This window comes from Malus sylvestris, chromosome 17, assembly GCF_916048215.2.
Source record: "Malus sylvestris chromosome 17, drMalSylv7.2, whole genome shotgun sequence".
NCBI classification, from domain to species: Eukaryota; Viridiplantae; Streptophyta; class Magnoliopsida; order Rosales; family Rosaceae; genus Malus; species Malus sylvestris.
In genome coordinates this window covers 33,269,273-33,287,013 of record NC_062276.1, presented here as the reverse complement: position 1 = coordinate 33,287,013, position 17,741 = coordinate 33,269,273, and the positions used below count along the sequence as shown (strand labels likewise).

The following is a 17,741-nucleotide window of genomic DNA, read 5'->3' as shown; positions in this document are numbered from 1 at the left end:
GAGGTATCATTCTCTTCGTCTCTTCCAGGGCTACAACTTTCATTTTTGTCTCGCTTGATTTCGTTGAGTAGTGACAAAGTTATGGCCGTTTAAAGTTGGGTAGTTTTCCGGCCGAATTCCGGCCTTCTCCTCCCTTTGAATCCGGCGACCCACCAACCCAAGGCCTTTGGGCCTTTCTGCCGAGCCCAACCCAAAACCAACCTAAACCCCTTTACCTAGAAACCCAACCCAACCTCCTTTTATTTTATTTTGTTTTTAGTATATTGTTATTATTTGTTTAAAAGGCCTTGGGCCTCATTTGTGAAAGCCTTAAATCCAAACTCATTTTCCTTTTAAAACCCAAACCCTTTTAGCCCTTAACCTAATCCTAACCCAAGTCCTAAAACCCTAAACCCTAACCGATCCAAACATTTTTGGGGAATATTCCGTCAGGGAATATTCAAGGAATATTCTATGGACTTTTAAGAAATTTATCCGGAAACCTTCTTAGGGTAATTCGACGTCCTAAATCCGTTTCCGACGTCCGTTTTCTCAAATTCAATTGTTATGCTAGAGTTTTATTAATTAGACCCCTTTATGTGCTTAGGGGCAATTATAGTGGCGTTTCTGTCTTCGCTAGCTGCGTGACTTTTCGACGGCGAAGTACTGTGAGTGGACCCCTTCAAAAGCATGTTTTAATAGTAGAAATGCATACATGAAAGGCATGATTTAATGATTACGTTTTATGAAACGTTTTGAGATAACATGCTTATTGAGGCTACTTTAAATTATTACTATTTTTCCTATAACCCGTGTTCTTATAGAATATCTGATGGATGACGATATGATATTTAGAACATGTTTCGAACACCTCTTTATAGTATAGATGATGGATGACTTTATACTATGAAGTTGTTTTTCAATATATGTATGTTCAATGGTTTTGTACTTACCTAGTAGTCCTTTCCGCTACGGGACGTAGGGATAGATTCCGGTCCGTCCCGGGCGACGGTTTGGTGTTGGCATAGGGCCTGGAGTGTGTTTCCTCTGGCTATTTAGCACAGGGACGGGGAGCCGGCATGGGGCCTGAAGTGTATTTTCCTCTGACTGTCTGCTCAGAGACGGGGAGCCGGCATGGGGCCTGGGGGTTATCGGACAATTCACTAGTGATTATTATATATACAAGTTATGATTTGAGACACTGCACATCATGCTAGGTTTCGGAAAACCTATGGTTATCATTATATATGTGTTTTCATAAAACCTGGGGGTTAGTACGTTGATAACTGTTTTACTATATATATATCAACTTGGTCCACTCATGTTTGTTTTGCGCCCCCTTCAGGATTTAGGATCGAGGCATACAATCCCGGCATCCAGGCACTTCCGCATCGGTATCTTCGAGTCCTCTCGGTGTAGGACCCACTTCTGTGTTCATTCAATTTTTATATTAATTCTTTTAATGTTCTAGATTAGATGTGTGCTCTGAACACGTTCCTTAAATACATATTCTTTATTCTCTTATATTTATAAGTCTTATCTATCCCTTGTTGTCAGCATTTGCACTCAATAAATGGCTTTCGTCACCCTTCGGGTGTCGGCCAGCACGTGACCATCCCTTTGTCCCTAGGACATCGGGATCGGGGCGTGTCAGAAACACACCGAAAACTTTATGGCATAGTTGTATGAACCCATATCATATCATGACCTTTTCCTATGAGCTAATATTTGTATGGAACGCGTATGAAACATGGGGTAGGAGTATGGAGAGAAGATGCTTCCAAAAAAAAAAAGTATGGAGAGAAGATGGATTGTGGCCAAAAAACGAATTAGTGCATCGGGTTTTGGGTTACTTGCAAAACCGAAGCGCTATATATCATTTTGTAAATTTCGCGGAAGGTGCAGGATTGTCAGTGAGACTGTGACGCACACTTTGCTTCTTGCGATGGCTTTTCCTTCCCGACTGTCCTCCTCTTTTTTCAGTCAAATTATGATCCGCGTACAGCGGTGTGGATGAGTATGTTGTGGCCTTATGTGAAGTTTTTTCTATATGATGTTATATCATTGACAGAAGATGTCATGATAATTTTGTACTCATATCATGTAAATGATTTTCGAGATTAAAAATGCAAGATGACACGTTGTATGATGTGTTGTTCTTATTGTATATGGACCAATTATTGATAACCATCTCATCCTTGTGGGTGTCGGTATCTCGTGATAAATGTTCTTCCAATTGGCTTTTTTATACTCGGACTAACAATAATATGATTCAAATTCGTATTTGATAAATATTGAACCTAAGATCTCTTATTTACAAATAAAGAAGAATACTATTAAACCATAGTATTAAGTGACTCGCCCTCACCAACTACTAGGCTGTAATCTTCTTGTTTCTAAACAAAATCGAGGGTCTATGCGGTTCTTTGAATAATATGTCCATAGTAGTCTATTTAAAGCGCTCATGCCTCTTGCATCTTGACAAACTAATGCCAAACAATGGGGCTAGCGAAGCAGACACGAATGTATTTCAACCACTAGAAAAGCATTTAGGGTCTGACAATTAAGACGATTTTTGTTTTTTTTGTGTTTTTGGAAGACAAGACGATTTTTGTTTTGTGGCTATCATAAAGTGTCACATGATATTCTTCATTCCCATGATGCAATATAAGTGAATAATAAAATAATCTATGCATATTACTATCAAGAAAACCGTCTTTTCTATATTTTTTTCTTCTTCTGCACTCCTCCGAATGCATGCATCGCATGTACAATTCCACTGCCTAAAAACACACATTATTCATATAAGGGGCATTTGTTTAATAGGAAAAATAATGAAAATGGCTTGAAAACTTTGAATTTTAACGATAAGGACAAAATAAAAGGTAAAGTGAATAGTGCCAGGATTGACTTTTTAGTGTAAAATGTGATTTTTCGTTAAAATGAACAATACCGGAAGCTTTTTGTTAAAATTTTCTTGTTTAATTTCCTTGTTATATTTTATTTCTTTTTTTTTTCCCTGTCGATTCTGTTTTTATTCTTTGGTTTATTATGTTCTTTAACATAAAAAAAATTAAAATAAAATTAAAATAAAAAAAGTCGCAAACTTATGATTGCCGGATGTCATGGGGCGTGATTAAATCATAAAACAAACATTTCTTGCGCCAAAAGCACAAAATGCACGGTGCATCCCCCTAATTAGTTATCCCTACCTAAAATCATTTCGCCTGTTTTCTCAAGGAACTGAGTCGGAGGTTCTTCTGCGGCTGCCTCCCTCAAGTAACCAATTCATCCATCTTGGATTCATATTTCAGGAGAGAGTAAAGATCAAAATATTAACATTCAAATTAAACATCATCAAGAACTGAGAACCCTAATTTAACACATCAAGAAACTTCAATTAGTTAATTACAGGTTAATTTAACATGTACTTGCAAATCACACACTGGTCTATAGGGTGAGCCTCAAGTCCAGGAACTCGTTCTTTCCATCATCTTGTTTTTGTTCTGCAGAACTAGCAGTACTTCCTGTACTAGTAATAATATTATTACAAGAATAGAGAGAACGTCGAAACTCCACCTCGTTGGCAAAATCCCCCACCTCAAAACTTGGCACCCAAATTTTCCCTCCACCTCCTCCTCCTCCTGCATCATCATCATCACCACCCATTTTCTTTCTTCTCTTGTTGCTGTTGACCTTGTTGACCGACAATACTTCATGATCATCACTATGAACTTGTGGTGGCGGCGGCGGCGGCCGTGTTGCGTTCCTTAATCTTAGACGATTACGAGCTTCGTGGTAGCTCCGAATCAACGAATAAAACTTCTCCATCTTCATCTCCTCGCTCTCTTCTTCTTCTTCTTTGAGTCCATCATCATCCTGATGTTTCCAGCACACCTGGTCAACGTCTTCAATCTTCTTCTTATTTTCCATGGTTGGCAACTGTTGGGGTACCGTGCTGCTCTCTAATCTTAGACTTCTTATAGAGTTATACATGCATGGTGACGTAGTCATATTGAGGTCACCAAAAACCATCATCATTATATATGCACCGTGAATCCTGTGATCAATTAAGAAGGAGCCCGGCCCACTGTCCGATTTGGCATAAGGACAGAAAGACGAAATCACCCCCACCGGCCCTTGCAGAGAACTCCATATTTCATATTTGTACCCTAACTGGATGGAGATAATGGTAAAATCCAGCTGCAAAGAACATATGACGTCACCGGGAATGGAGCGTGACTTTATTCTGTTCTAGTACTACCAGTTGCTACTTTTTTAATTAGTTGGGTGGATTTTGCGTATGGCGTGACGCATGTCAGCTGACGTCCCAAACCCCCGGCTTGCGTTTCGGACTGACAGATGATCTGATATTTACAACTGGACCCTCATTTTTTATTTTTTGACCCTAATGTATTTATTAAATAAGGATGATTTTGACCATCGCAATCTGCGTCTGGGAACAGGGAAGGAAGGCATATATATATATATAAGGGATAATTCTACGAAGATTAAATATTTAAATCAAATAATACGTTATTAATAAGAAATAAATATGTTGATCGATATTTAATTAATAATTCAATCATTTATAATCATATTATTTTATTTTTAAATTTGATTTTTTTTAGCATTACTCGTATGTATAAGATATTTATTCATCACTAGCATTTGCCTACACATTTTTTGTGTATGAACATATGTTTTTTTTTAATGAGAAGGAGAGAGGGGGAGAGAGAGAACATGGGGGAGAGTAGGAAGTTTTTGTTTTTTAATTTTTTTTAATTTTAAATATTAAAGATATTTTAACATCATACAATAAAATTTAGATCTATGAAATTACATTATTGCCCATTATTTTTTTTTGTATTATAGAAAATTAAATTGTCCTTTCATCCTTTTTTTTTATTAACAAAAACAAATTCATTAATTATTAGATATTAACGGTTGTTAGCGTTATGCACACACAACTAACGTTTGTTAATGTTATTGGACCTCAAGTTCTGTCTCCCTTGAATATTTCTAAATTCATAACTGGCATTTAACATCTCAGCCAAGAAATATTGGACCTCTTGCAAAAATTAAAAAGATGTGTGAGAAGTAAAATAGGGTGTGTGAATATCACATCCTTGTATATAATAGAGACTAACTTATGTGGAATAACTTCCATGCCATGTATACCTTACATCTTCACATTGTGTCTTGTGCCGATGAAATGAGAACATAGAACAAAAACTTATTGAAAAATGATAATATTTTAGGTATTTTAAGTATTAGGTTTTTAAGGGTTTATTAATTGTATGAAGAAAAAAAGAGAGTTAGTTAACATGTAGATCTCGATTTGCAATGTTTTGACAATTCAATGGTTCCTCCATCACATCACCACTAATTCTGAGGGAAAGTATCCTCTTCGGATTCTTTCCACCAAGTCAACCAAAACATATAATTCGGACTTTTGAAACTTGATCTAATGACTACAAACAGGGACACACTTTAAAAATTATAATAATTTTAGTTATTTGATCAAATTTCAAAAGCCTGAATTGTGTGCCTTGGTGGACTTGGTGGAAATGATCCGAAGAGGATCCTTTCCCAATTCTGAGCAACACTTGATGGTTAGTACCTTTCTCTTCTAAAATTTAAACCTTCCCCCTTTTCTTCTTAATATATATTAGTGTAGAATGTCATTTGTATTAAAAAAAAACACATGGAAAGATTATTAGAGAGAAAAGCTTCATAATTGTTTGTTGTACTTTTTTGAGAATGAAACTTGACAACTAATTATAAAAGTATGTAAATTACTGATTCTCCAATATTCTGGACCATGGATTGGATATAGATTCTTTTAAAATTATGTTTTTGTTGCAGTTAATATTTAATTAAGAATGTGATTTTGTAAATTTTAGTAGATTGTATACAAAAATTCTATGAGATCTTCTAAATATTTCCTATTGTACTCTGTATTATTTGTACGACATGTAAAGTCCATCATGTTTACTATAAATAAAAGCATAAGATATAAGGAATATCAACACAAAATTCCTCCAGTCCTTCTCTCTTTCTCTCTTCTCTCTGCCGATCTCCCTCTCTCTTCCCTCTCTAAATTCATACTACAACATTTTTATATGATTTTGCTACATTTGCAAGAGGCTTATAGTTCAAATGAGGTAAAAACAATTACTTTTGTACAATTTGTTACATTTTTTGAAACTTTGAAAATGTGATGGGCTTTGTGGCAAATAAAAAATGCGATGGCTAGACTCGGTACCCAACTCGGAAATAAATACCAAGGGACCGCACTTCAAAACCGCATTTAGGCCCTGACAACTTCGACTCTATAAACATGTCCCTCACAGAAAGCCCAGTTATACTAATCCTGTTCCAACTGCATCTTTTCCAGGAAGATTATCATCGGATCATTTTTGTGAGGGTATTAAAAATCCTCAAATTACATTTGTTTATTGTACATCATGCGGTCAGGAATCATTGTAAATTTTTTAATTTAAAATTGAATATAAACAGTATTTAACAAAAAACTAAACGCATGATGTATGATGAATAGATGTGATTGGAGGATCTCCGAATCCTTACAAGGAGGATGGCGAGATCCTCTCAACATGGCTTGGACCCTTGCTCCTGCCAAGTGTCCTGTTGGAAAATTAAAGTGTAATTGCCATATTAAATACCTATACAAATTTTGAATTATCTTTGTTTAAATTTTTTTTTATAAATTATCATGCAAATGAGTACACACTTTAAAGCATGTACGTGATTAACTAAATGTTAAATGAACATGACATAATAAATTAGAAAAATTAGAAAATTGGTCGAGACAAATGTGAGACATTCTGCTTTTAAAATAAGTTTACGCCCCATTACAATGCTTATAGTTGATCGGCGCTTGACTTCTAAAATACAACAACAACATCTTTGTAATAGTAGCACTCCAAATTACAAAATTCCAATGAACTATGATTGTGTAGAAAACTCTTTCATATAAACTAATTTTTTTCTCACCTAAACCCTCATGATTATGGCAACCAAACCAACCAAATTTATAATTACAAACTTTCCCCATCATTCCATTTATTGTAAATAAAATCATAACCTCAGTCTACGAGTTTGTTCAAGCTCAAAATAAATAAATTAACGGATAGATCATCATGATTCTCACCCATATACTCAGATTCCCAGCAACATTTATTGGCAGAATAAATATTAGAAATTCTAGCCATACACATTGGCAAAATATGTATCAAACATCAAGCAGCAATCCGAATTGGCTAAATAAATACCAAATTATCAAACCACATCTACCATTGGCTAGATAAATATTAGCATAATAACCACAAGCGTTGGTAAAACCACTTACCATCATTGACTATACATAGCCGTTACCACGATTCTTCCTCAAAATTTCTAGCCACACTCACTGGTGATACCAACATCAAAAAAATTTCACCATACTCATCATTAGCAAAACAAATGTCATAAATTCCAGCCATAACCCTCATTGGTCAAATAAATATCAGAATTTCAAGCCAAACCATCAGAATTGGTAAATCACATATAAAAAATTCCAACCAAATTCATTGGAATTCCAAATCACAATTATTCACCATTATATATTAAACCAATCATAGCATCGGGTTGCGATTTCATTCCCGCTCATAAAATCATCATGACTTTCATAAATATTAAAATTTTCAGCCATAATTAGCATGGCCATAATATTTGAAAATTTCTAGCCATAATCATCATTGGCGAAACAACAATTTCATCATCTTTTTCTTTTATCCACATAAGTGACTAGTAGTTTGGAAAAGATTATAATATACCTGGCCAAAACACGTCACACATATTTATCACTTTGATAATTTATTCTCGCAGCCCACACATAGAGCTTCTCCCCAGAAACATTGGGTCTTTGTGCCCACTCATCCATTTCTCACATTCCACAGGCCTTTTTGCCCGAATTAACATCCACGGCCTTGGCCGCCCAATTCAACATTTCTCAATTGCACAAATATAATACGACATTTCTATCTACTTATCACAATTGCACAATCATCTTAACGTTCAAAATTTTAATATCGCATAACATAATATCAACCCAATTCAAGATTAATTCGAGACTTTAATCAAACACTCATCTTTGAAGCTATAACATGAAATATGATATTTTAAAATTTTTTATTCTCCCATTCAATCATATGAACACAACCATTTCACAATCATCCATATCCATGGTTTAAATGAAGGCATTCTAACTACTATTTGAAGTAATGATGATGCATGTGAATTTCACATCACATTTTCTAGGATTAAGTAAAAATTAATTGAACCACTTATTCAACGCACTATCAACATGCTTTGAAATAAATTAGCACAATACATGAGCTCAACACATCGATACCAACCAAGAGCAATGTCACATAAGCAACACAAGGCTTCAAACTGACAAGATCAAACGCTTAAGTAGTGTCCCGTCAAAGTTACAAATGGCATTACCCAAAAATCATTCCTACACTAAGGTAAAGGTACAAGGACCTAGTACCTAAGCTCTAGTACCACAAAAAGTTGTCACGCCCCGATCCCGACATACGTCCAGGATCGACACGTGACGTCACCAAATACTCGTATATCTCACATACCCCATCTTCGAGATATGGCAAATCACAACTCGAGAATCAAATTGCAATGTAATTTTTCCTTTACTTTATGGCTGCATATAACCTCCTCGTTAGACTGCCTACGTACCCTCAATAAGGATCAAGCCATTCGTAGTTCACTCATCACAAAATCAGACGTTTATTCCACTTAGTTCAAGCAGAAAAGCATAGCATTCCTCAATCATTTATTATAACCCGACAACATGTAATTCCTGGACTCAGGCTACATAACCAACCCCCATGAAAACATGATTTCTATCCCATCCAACATATAAATCATTATGTCTCATCATGATATCGTAATTCACAACATACATCATATTTAAGAACCGACGAAACACAAAACCATTCTCTAGCCACATTAATTAATTAATTTGATCAAAGTAATAACAATTATTTCCATATCTTCTAAATTCATACCTTATGAAATCATAATCGAATCATAGAAAATCCCGAAATAGTCACTCAGACGTCCAACATCTTTTCTAACTCAATTCACAAGATTCTCGAAACCATTGACACAAATATATATAAAACTAAGGTTAGAGTGACATGGTTAGACCAAGCCTACTTCTCCAAATAATGGGATTTTAGACTACTCCACGAAATTCAACAACCTCGGGTTCCGGACCACTCAACGAAACCAAACTAAATATGATCGGCTATCAAATGTACCAAGTATAACTAATCATCATCACCTCTAGAATGCGTATGGTCCCCTATCGCAGATATACCAAGCAGAACCATAGGCATAATCTCATCGTACTGTACATGCAGTGATCACCCATCGCGGTATACCAAGCATGATCACCCCTGAATACATATGGTCCCCCATCGCTGATATACCAAGCAGGACCACATCCTAACTCTAGGTAGTGACCACCCATCGCGGATATACCAAGCGTGATCACTCCTAGCATGTGTATGGTTCCCCATCGCAGATATACCAAGCAGAACCATATGCATAGTCTAATACCGTAGGCAGTAATCACCCATCGCGGATATACCAAGCATGATCACCCATAACAGTCCCTCATCGCGAATATACCAAGTAGGACTGTATCATATAGCTCTAGGTAGTGATCACCCATCGCGGATATACCAAGCATGATCACTCCTAGCATGTGTATGGTCCCCCATCGCGGATATACCAAGCAGGACCATCCATGTACCACTACTACATGGTGCAATCTCATCATCACACATTATACATATCACACACATTCCTTATGTCTAGATCCCCAACAAGAGTAGTCCAATGTCACTCACATAACACATAATACATACCAGAGGTATCACTAGAATGTCCACATCAGCCACTCCTTATATTTTGTCAATAATTCCACTGCTTGTGATCCATATCCAATCTTGTCAATAGTTCCACTACTTGTGATCCATATCCAATCTGGGCTGAAGTTCAATTCGACCGGGAAAAACCCCAAAATCACTCAAACCCGCCGGAAACCCTAAGATGGGTGTTATTCGATTCGACTTCCTCGATGTTCCAACACCCCTACAACTGATTGGGTCTTATTCCTGGATCCAAGGGAAGTTGATTAGGGGTGGTGGTGGGTGGTAAAACTTGCCGAAACGGCTGAATCGCCCTCAAACACCTCTGATCACCCGCACTGTTTTTGGGCTTAAAAATCACCAAATTTGGGTGGAGATGGTAGATGGGAGGTTGTGGAATAAGTTGCAGGTGGTTGAGGGGTGAGAATGGCTTGAAAATGGTGGAGATTGACTGGAATTCATTCGGGTTGAAGTTGGGTTTGTGGGTGCACGGGTTGACCAAATGGAAGGGGAAAAATCCCTCTTTTCTTTTCTTTTTCCTTTCTTTTTCCCTTCCACCTGATAGGTTGCTTCCCCCTCCTTTTTTTTCAATTATGATGGTCCACTTAACCCCATATCGATCGATCTGGGCCTCTTACCCACAAAGTGGGATATAATTAATTCATAAAATCTATAGTATCACAACTTCAAACGTTTGTAACTATACCGTTATAATTCGGACTCACAAATGGCTTTCGCCTATGTGCTCGTGGCTTTGAGATCTATTCGAAAATATAAACCGTGACCTCGAAAGGTCTATGGATTTTAGATAATTAATTTCCAAACTTCTACCCTACCCTCATAACTAGTTTAATTAAAACCTAATTTCAAATAAATTAATATAAATTCTCGAAAAATAATATAGAACCTCAATAATACAAATACATAGATTATCACAGTGAAATCCAGGAATGGGATTTCATATTAAACGCCTTGTAATCTCTTTGGTGTAGTTCTAAAGAGTTAGGTATTGAAAGAGGGTTGAAAAGTAAATAGGTTTACATAAGAAAATTGATACTACAACATTCGAAGAAGGTAGCAGAGTTTTTACATAGACAAAAGATGTCTTTCTAGGGGGAGTCTAAGGCTAAAAGGGGTGCAGAATCTGGACAAAGCACAGCTTTCTGGATATTTGCTTGACTGAGAGACAAGTTGTATGTTTGTTTGTTTGATTGTTTGTGTGCCCTTATCTCTGGGCCCTCTTCCCTAATTTATAAATGAATTAACCCGACTGCGTTGTTTCTGCTCTTGCCCAAAAGCAACTGGAGGGTAGTGAGTCATCAGCATTTTTACATGTTCTGCCATTCGGAAAAGTGCTTTTGGGCTAGGAATTGGTTGATTTCCATTAGTTGTCACTTCCCTTGTAAACACCTACCCTTTGCATTTAATGGGGAGCTGTCACATTGTCTTGAAATGGGTATTTGGACTTAACCCTGGGCCTCGGGCAAAATCTTCACTATTGAGCTCTTTTGGGCTTCCTCTCCTTTTAAGCCCAGAGTTAAATATTAACCCAAACAATATGATTTAATTAATGGTGAATTTCTAAGTGTTGAGCCTTTAGAAGTGTCATACAGACACCAACAACAGATGATGAGTGATGGATGAGTGATGGATGAGTGATGTTTTGTTCTTGATGTTCTTATAGTTACGTACGGTGTTACCTCTCATTATATCCATGGCAAATGACTGTTTATTTACATGTCATATTTAGGCAATTGCTAGTACTGCGATATATTTATGTTTGTTTTGTGGTGGGTAGATGAGAAAGGATTTAGTGGGCTAGCCAGATTCCTTTCTCTTTATGGGTAAACTTTAGGCAGCCTGCCATGCTAATATTCACGCGACTTCAGGCATTTCTACGACGGAGTAAGATTCTCTCCTATTCAAATGTTTTCCATTTTTTTCATCCTCTCTCATTTTTTTTCTTTTTCTTTCTCTTTCTAGCACAAGCACTATCTCGTACTCTGCCATTATTTACCTTCCAACTTTCCAAATAATTAATGCATGTTCTATACGTAGAAAAATACTCTAACCTTTTGGGAATATCTCGGCAATGTATCATGCATACCGAATGCGCTATCGTCGATCGATCCCTCACATTAAACCTCACATTAAAAAATAAGTTGAGAGCATGGACTAAGATGTTTGAAAACTCTGATACCATGTGTGGAAAATTACAAGGAAATATGATGTTATTCTAAGAAGCATAAAGACAATTAGGCTAAGGTGCGATTATCTCGCTCTTTTTAAGGAGATTGAAGTCCACTGCAGTTTAACAAAAGTCCACAAACCGATCCAATAGTATATCTCTTGACTTGTCCTCTCCACGATACAATAACCCAACTGAATTGTTGAGTGACTCAAACCTATCTGCACAAAAAGGAAGAGTCTAAAGCTCCACCACATGAAAACACCCTTCTTTGGCCAATAAGTAAAACAGAAAAGATGAAGGAATAAAGAATAATTGTTGTCGAGGAATTACTAGTGGGATAATCAATAAAAGGATGGTGGAGAAAATGCTACTAATTATAGATTTATTCTCACACTTAATGAATATGGTAATAAACACAAACTAACAAAACAAAGGTTATAAGAGTTACAAAATATGAAAGGCTAAAAGACTTCATCTTAATTTTTCAATAACAACAAATAATGACAACCATCTTAATTTCCGACTAACAACAAGTTATGACAATCATCTTAATTTCCCACATACAACAAATAATGACAATTTTAATTAATTTAATATTAAAAATGTACCAACACGATGTTAATTAGATAATCATTAGACCCGTATTAACCCCAAAACATGTAAGTTGTATTAGTATTTCAATATGGTTGGATGAAGAAGCTAATTAAGGTTCTGAGAAGAAAATGTCATGGGCCTGAAAAGAGCTTCATAGGTATAGAAAAAGGTAGGGGACCTTATAGTTATATGGGAATTTTCCTATACATAAATCCCAGCTTCAGAGTTCTCAGAAACTCTTATTGGTGCTGAGAATTTTGTACAAGACTACAAGTATGCCCCATCACTGAATGTAAACTAATATACAAATGAGATACTAGGAAAGTACAAGATGAATGTTGAGGCCTTTGAGGGGTCTATTATATTAACTATGTGGAGAGAGAGAGAGAGAGGGAGAGAGGGAGAGAGGGAGAGAGTGCAAAGGGAAGTTTGGTTGGTGGTCATTGGACATTAGCCCGTGCACCGACCTACACTTTGTCAGAGCATACATATATATAAAGTCTACACACAAGCCCTAATGGATCCTCACATATCAACTCCATAGACACAATTGATTCTTGAAGCATCATACCATACACACACACATATATGATTATATTAGTGTGTGTAGCTACTGCGCGTGCAAGAAAAGAAAGATAAAGAAGATTGTCTTTTGTCCCCCGCCCCTCCACTTCAACACCCACATCCTTTCTCGGTTTAAAGCTAGTGCTGCTGACTGCATCTGTGGTCGACAATCCTCGTAACTTCACTCACTCTCACACTAATTTTCTCAGTTGCACAGTCTTGGACATTATTACGGGAAATGCTAAGATAACTCTCTCAAACTGAAATTCTTTATGGACTCTTTGTCACTTTATAAGTTGACATCAATTCTCATGCTAACATTATAAATCATTGTGCAAAAAATATGAGGTGACAGGAGAATCTCACTTTTAAAAGTGTGTGAGATGTAAAAAATGATGTGTGAATATCACACTTTTTTTTTATTATCTTCCTTTCTTTCTCATCTTGTCACTCCCCGGTATCTTATATTTTATGCTTTTTTTTTTTAGTTTGAACCCCATTTTTTATATAATAATTGTCTCTATCTAACATACAAAAATAAAATCGGCATGCAGAAAACTGGAATCTTCTACTTTTTTAAGGGTTAATCACTTAGAAGCAAAGGGTCTTATAATTCTGTCATCATGTTGCCAAATCCATCATTAATTAATTAATTCTGACTAGTTAACTATGTCACATAAACTTTACGTCTATAATTTAATAGTACAAAGTTATAGCAACCACAAATTTTAAAAACTTTTAGACTTTTAAATTGTGGGAGTTTGTTGTTGCGGCTGAGAGGGTGAACTAAAGTATTCAAGCTTACTATGTATCAACAAGTCTCAGAGAGGATTAAGTTTTTTATTAGTACTGGTTTTTTAACACTAAAAATGTCGTACCTAGTGCACAAGGCTTCCGTTTTACGCAGGGTTTGGGAGAGGTGAATGTCGGCTAGCTTTACCCCCATTAATGGAGAGGCTGCTCCCAAGTCTCGAACCCGAGACCTACCGCTCATGGGCGAAGGCACTTGCCATCGCACCAAGTGCCTCTCCATAAATGGGGATAAGACTAGCCGACATTCACCTCTTCCAGACCCTGTGTAAAGCGGGAGCCTTGTGCACTGGGTACGACCTTTTTACGACTGGTTTTTTAACGCTCCCTACAGTTAATATGGTTGGCTTTTTCTGGTTTACTGATTTTTTTTTAAGAAGAGAAACCATGCTCAATCTAAGGTTAGTATTTTCATTGTAATTTGTGATCTGAAGCAAACATTTGAAAGAATTATGGGGAATTCTAGAATGGTGGAGTACATATATTTTTTTAAGTTGCAATATTGCAGAACAGTTCTAAACTGGTGGCCGCCCTGTGTCTGCATGGTATGTCTCGATTTATCAATATTATATGCACTTTCACATACTTGTGTTTGTGCACTGAATCAGAGGAAAGAAGATATTTTTTATGGGTATCTTCATTCTTTAATTTACACCTTTTCTGCTTGCACTTCTACTTCCCTTTTTTGCCTTTTGGATTGAATAAACTAACAGAAAATTAAGAGACAAAAAAAAGTTTCAAAAGAGATAGGTGCGGAAATCATTTTTCTTGATTTTTCCGGTTTGTATATTTTCCAACAAATGCTTGCAGAGTGTTAGGTTACTGATGGATTGTAGTGGATTAGCTAGGACTCAATTTCATTATCTTTTTCAATTAGAAGAAAAGACAATACATATATAGGACATCAAGATGAGGAAGAAAGAAAAGGAACATACTTCATAATTTTTTTTATAGGAGCACATAAAACAACTCCTCTATACTCACATAATGATCCCTCTACTAATTTTTTACAAACGTGGATAAGTTTACAAATCAGACCAGTTAATCAGCAACGCTCAACGTACTTGTCCAGTAGGGATCGAGGAACACCATCCAACAAGCAAGAGACTGGTGGAATTGTCAGCGTCTGCAGCTCTCCATAAGCATTCCAACAATACGGGTCGGATACCTTGTCTCCTACCGCAGGAAGGAGCTCAACTTCTGAGAGTGTCAAGTTAGTGCATGGGAGAGCATCACTGCAGGCAAAATGCATTGGTGAACTCCGAACGTCATAAGTCCCCTTTATGTTTGAATAGAGTATGTCAGATACGAACACTGCTGAAGTTTGGTTTGTGCACCCTTTGGTAAGGCAATAGTATTGGTCAATCATAATAGGGTTTCTAACATTATCCATGTGAATATTACTGAATGTTACTGCAGATACCGATCCAGACCCGCCCTGCCATGTCTTGATCCTAACTCCATTATCCGTCCCTTTGATTATCGAGTCCCTAACTGTAATGTTAGAGACGCATGCCCGCGAATTGTGATTTCCGAGACTCCCAATGCTGATTCCGTGACCAGGTCCACAAGTGATGTTCCGTATGTCTACATCATAACAGCCTGATCCAATTGATATACAATCATCACCTGCACAACACGAGAGGTTTTAATAACAAACAGGTAAAATTGAGAAAGAAACAAAATAGAAGATTTGGAAGTAGTTTAAGGCTAACCATTAGAAATGACTGAGTTATAAATTTGGACATCATTTGTGTTCTCTATGTGAATCCCATCTGTATTCGGACTTTTTGCAGGGGCGGATATAGAAATGGATTCTATATGCACATTCTTACAATTATCAAATCTGAAGTGGAATTTGGGACTATTCTTAATTCTAAGTCCTTGAACTGTCAAGTTGGAGCTCATGAAGAACCTCAGGGCCTGCATTATTCAAATTCATGTCATTCAAGCTCATTACTAAACATATATACATGATTACGTATCAAAAGCAATGGTTTCAACTTACAATTGGGCTATCGCATGGCCCTGGCAATGTGGTTCCATTTATCCCCTGTGTCATTAAATTTTCAAAGGATCAGAAATTGCTTGAATCACAAACCCCACCCCCCCCCGGGGCCCACCCCAACCCCGCAACCACCAAAATAAATAAATATATATATATCAGACAGGATTTGAACAATTTAAAAAAAAAAATACCCTATGGGGTTTGCAGGGAAGATTCCACCATTTCTCTCCTCTCCCATCAATTACACCGCCGCCTTGCAGTGACATCTCATTGACTCGGTAAAAGACCAGCCATTGGTGCCTGCTGATGTTCTTTGGCCAGGACTCTGGTCCATCAGGTGGTACTAGAGTTCCATCAACCTTCTCAGTACCAAATATACACAAAACCAACAAAAAAATATTTAGTACTTCATCAACTAATCGGCCTAAAGTCCTGAAATAAAGTAAAGGTTAATCCAAACAAAGGCCTAGAATTAGTACATTACCTGTAACACCAAGCCCCCAAGGCAGGGACCAGTGAATATTGTAGATTGTATCATGAATGAGAAACCTTGGGGAACAAGGATCCTTGCAGCAGATTCATCACTTTGGCAGGCTGTGTCCCATGCCATCTTAAACGCCGCGGTGTCATCAGTTTGGCCATCTCCAACAGCACCAAATGATCTTACATCGAAAGCACCGGAGGAATGGTGCGGATTGGTAGGCGGCTCTTCGGGAGGACTAGCAGGCTCAGGTGAGGAGGAAGGAGGTTGTGAAATGTTGGATTGCTTGTGAGAGTGCTTGTGTTTTGTATGGTTATGCCATCTGGCTTGGGTGGACATTAATAAGAAGCAAAAGAATGAAATGCAGAAAACAAGCAGTGACAACTTGCAATTCTTCATGTTGGGTTGCCCAATTTAAATTGATTCTATAAATAACAGAGAAAAGTTCTACTTTTCACTTGAAATATATGGATGAAATTCAACAAATTTATGTCAATGTCATGAAACAAATGTGAGAACAAATTGCACCCTATATTTTGGGAAGTAGAAACTAGTGGGACAAGAAGAGAGCAAGTTGCACAAGGTGAGAAGTTGAGCTTATTGGGTTTTAGAATTCATGCAGAATATATATATGCAGAAAGGCTGATGAGTCTCTATATATAATAGTTACTAGCAAGTGTTGCCAGGGTTAGTGGAAGGCCAGTCCAACTTATAGTTTTCTCTCTTCCTCTTGTTTAATTTAATACTTTGATGGGGCGGGAAAAGGAAGCCGACCAATACCATTCAGGCATTGGCCTTCTTTTTTTAATTTATTTAACTTTTATTATTTGTTGTGGGTTCTGGAAAAAGGTGACGAAATAACAAGATTCATTGAAATGGGTGGGTAAGGTGGGAAAATCCATAAGCGCCCCATGTTCTTCCCATAACTGTCACTTTCTTTGGTCTCAAATATAGTTAGTGGCACGATCCCTCCTTCAGTTTTTTTTTTTTACTATTGAAAATTAATTGACCCAAAACAAGTAAGGAAAAGTCCGGTTTGATAGACTAACTGAATTATAGAGATCAAAACAATTACACACTTAAGAGCCATCCCCGTAGCTCATGTGTTTATATGAAGTTGAACGTTGGATAATCATTTCAGTTTTTAATTTT

General features: G+C 36.9%; 1 protein-coding gene and 1 long non-coding RNA gene across 2 annotated transcripts; one reads left to right on the top strand and one right to left on the bottom strand.

Moving 5' to 3' along the window:
• Window positions 1–62: 62 nt before the first annotated feature.
• On the top strand, window positions 63–1,522 carry LOC126612244 (uncharacterized). The gene is made up of 2 exons (XR_007618992.1): window positions 63–647; window positions 1,325–1,522. It is a non-coding gene; the product is annotated as an uncharacterized LOC126612244 (long non-coding RNA).
• Window positions 1,523–14,940: 13,418 nt separating this feature from the next.
• Window positions 14,941–17,219, bottom strand: LOC126612566 (polygalacturonase At1g48100-like). Its single transcript, XM_050281024.1, has 5 exons — window positions 16,593–17,219; window positions 16,300–16,467; window positions 16,109–16,153; window positions 15,816–16,023; window positions 14,941–15,729 (listed from the first exon to the last, which is right to left on the bottom strand). Exons 1-5 carry the CDS (start codon window positions 16,986–16,988, stop codon window positions 15,146–15,148), a joined length of 1,401 nt encoding a protein of 466 aa, XP_050136981.1. The 5' UTR covers window positions 16,989–17,219; the 3' UTR covers window positions 14,941–15,145.
• Between the last annotated feature and the right edge of the window lie 522 nt (window positions 17,220–17,741).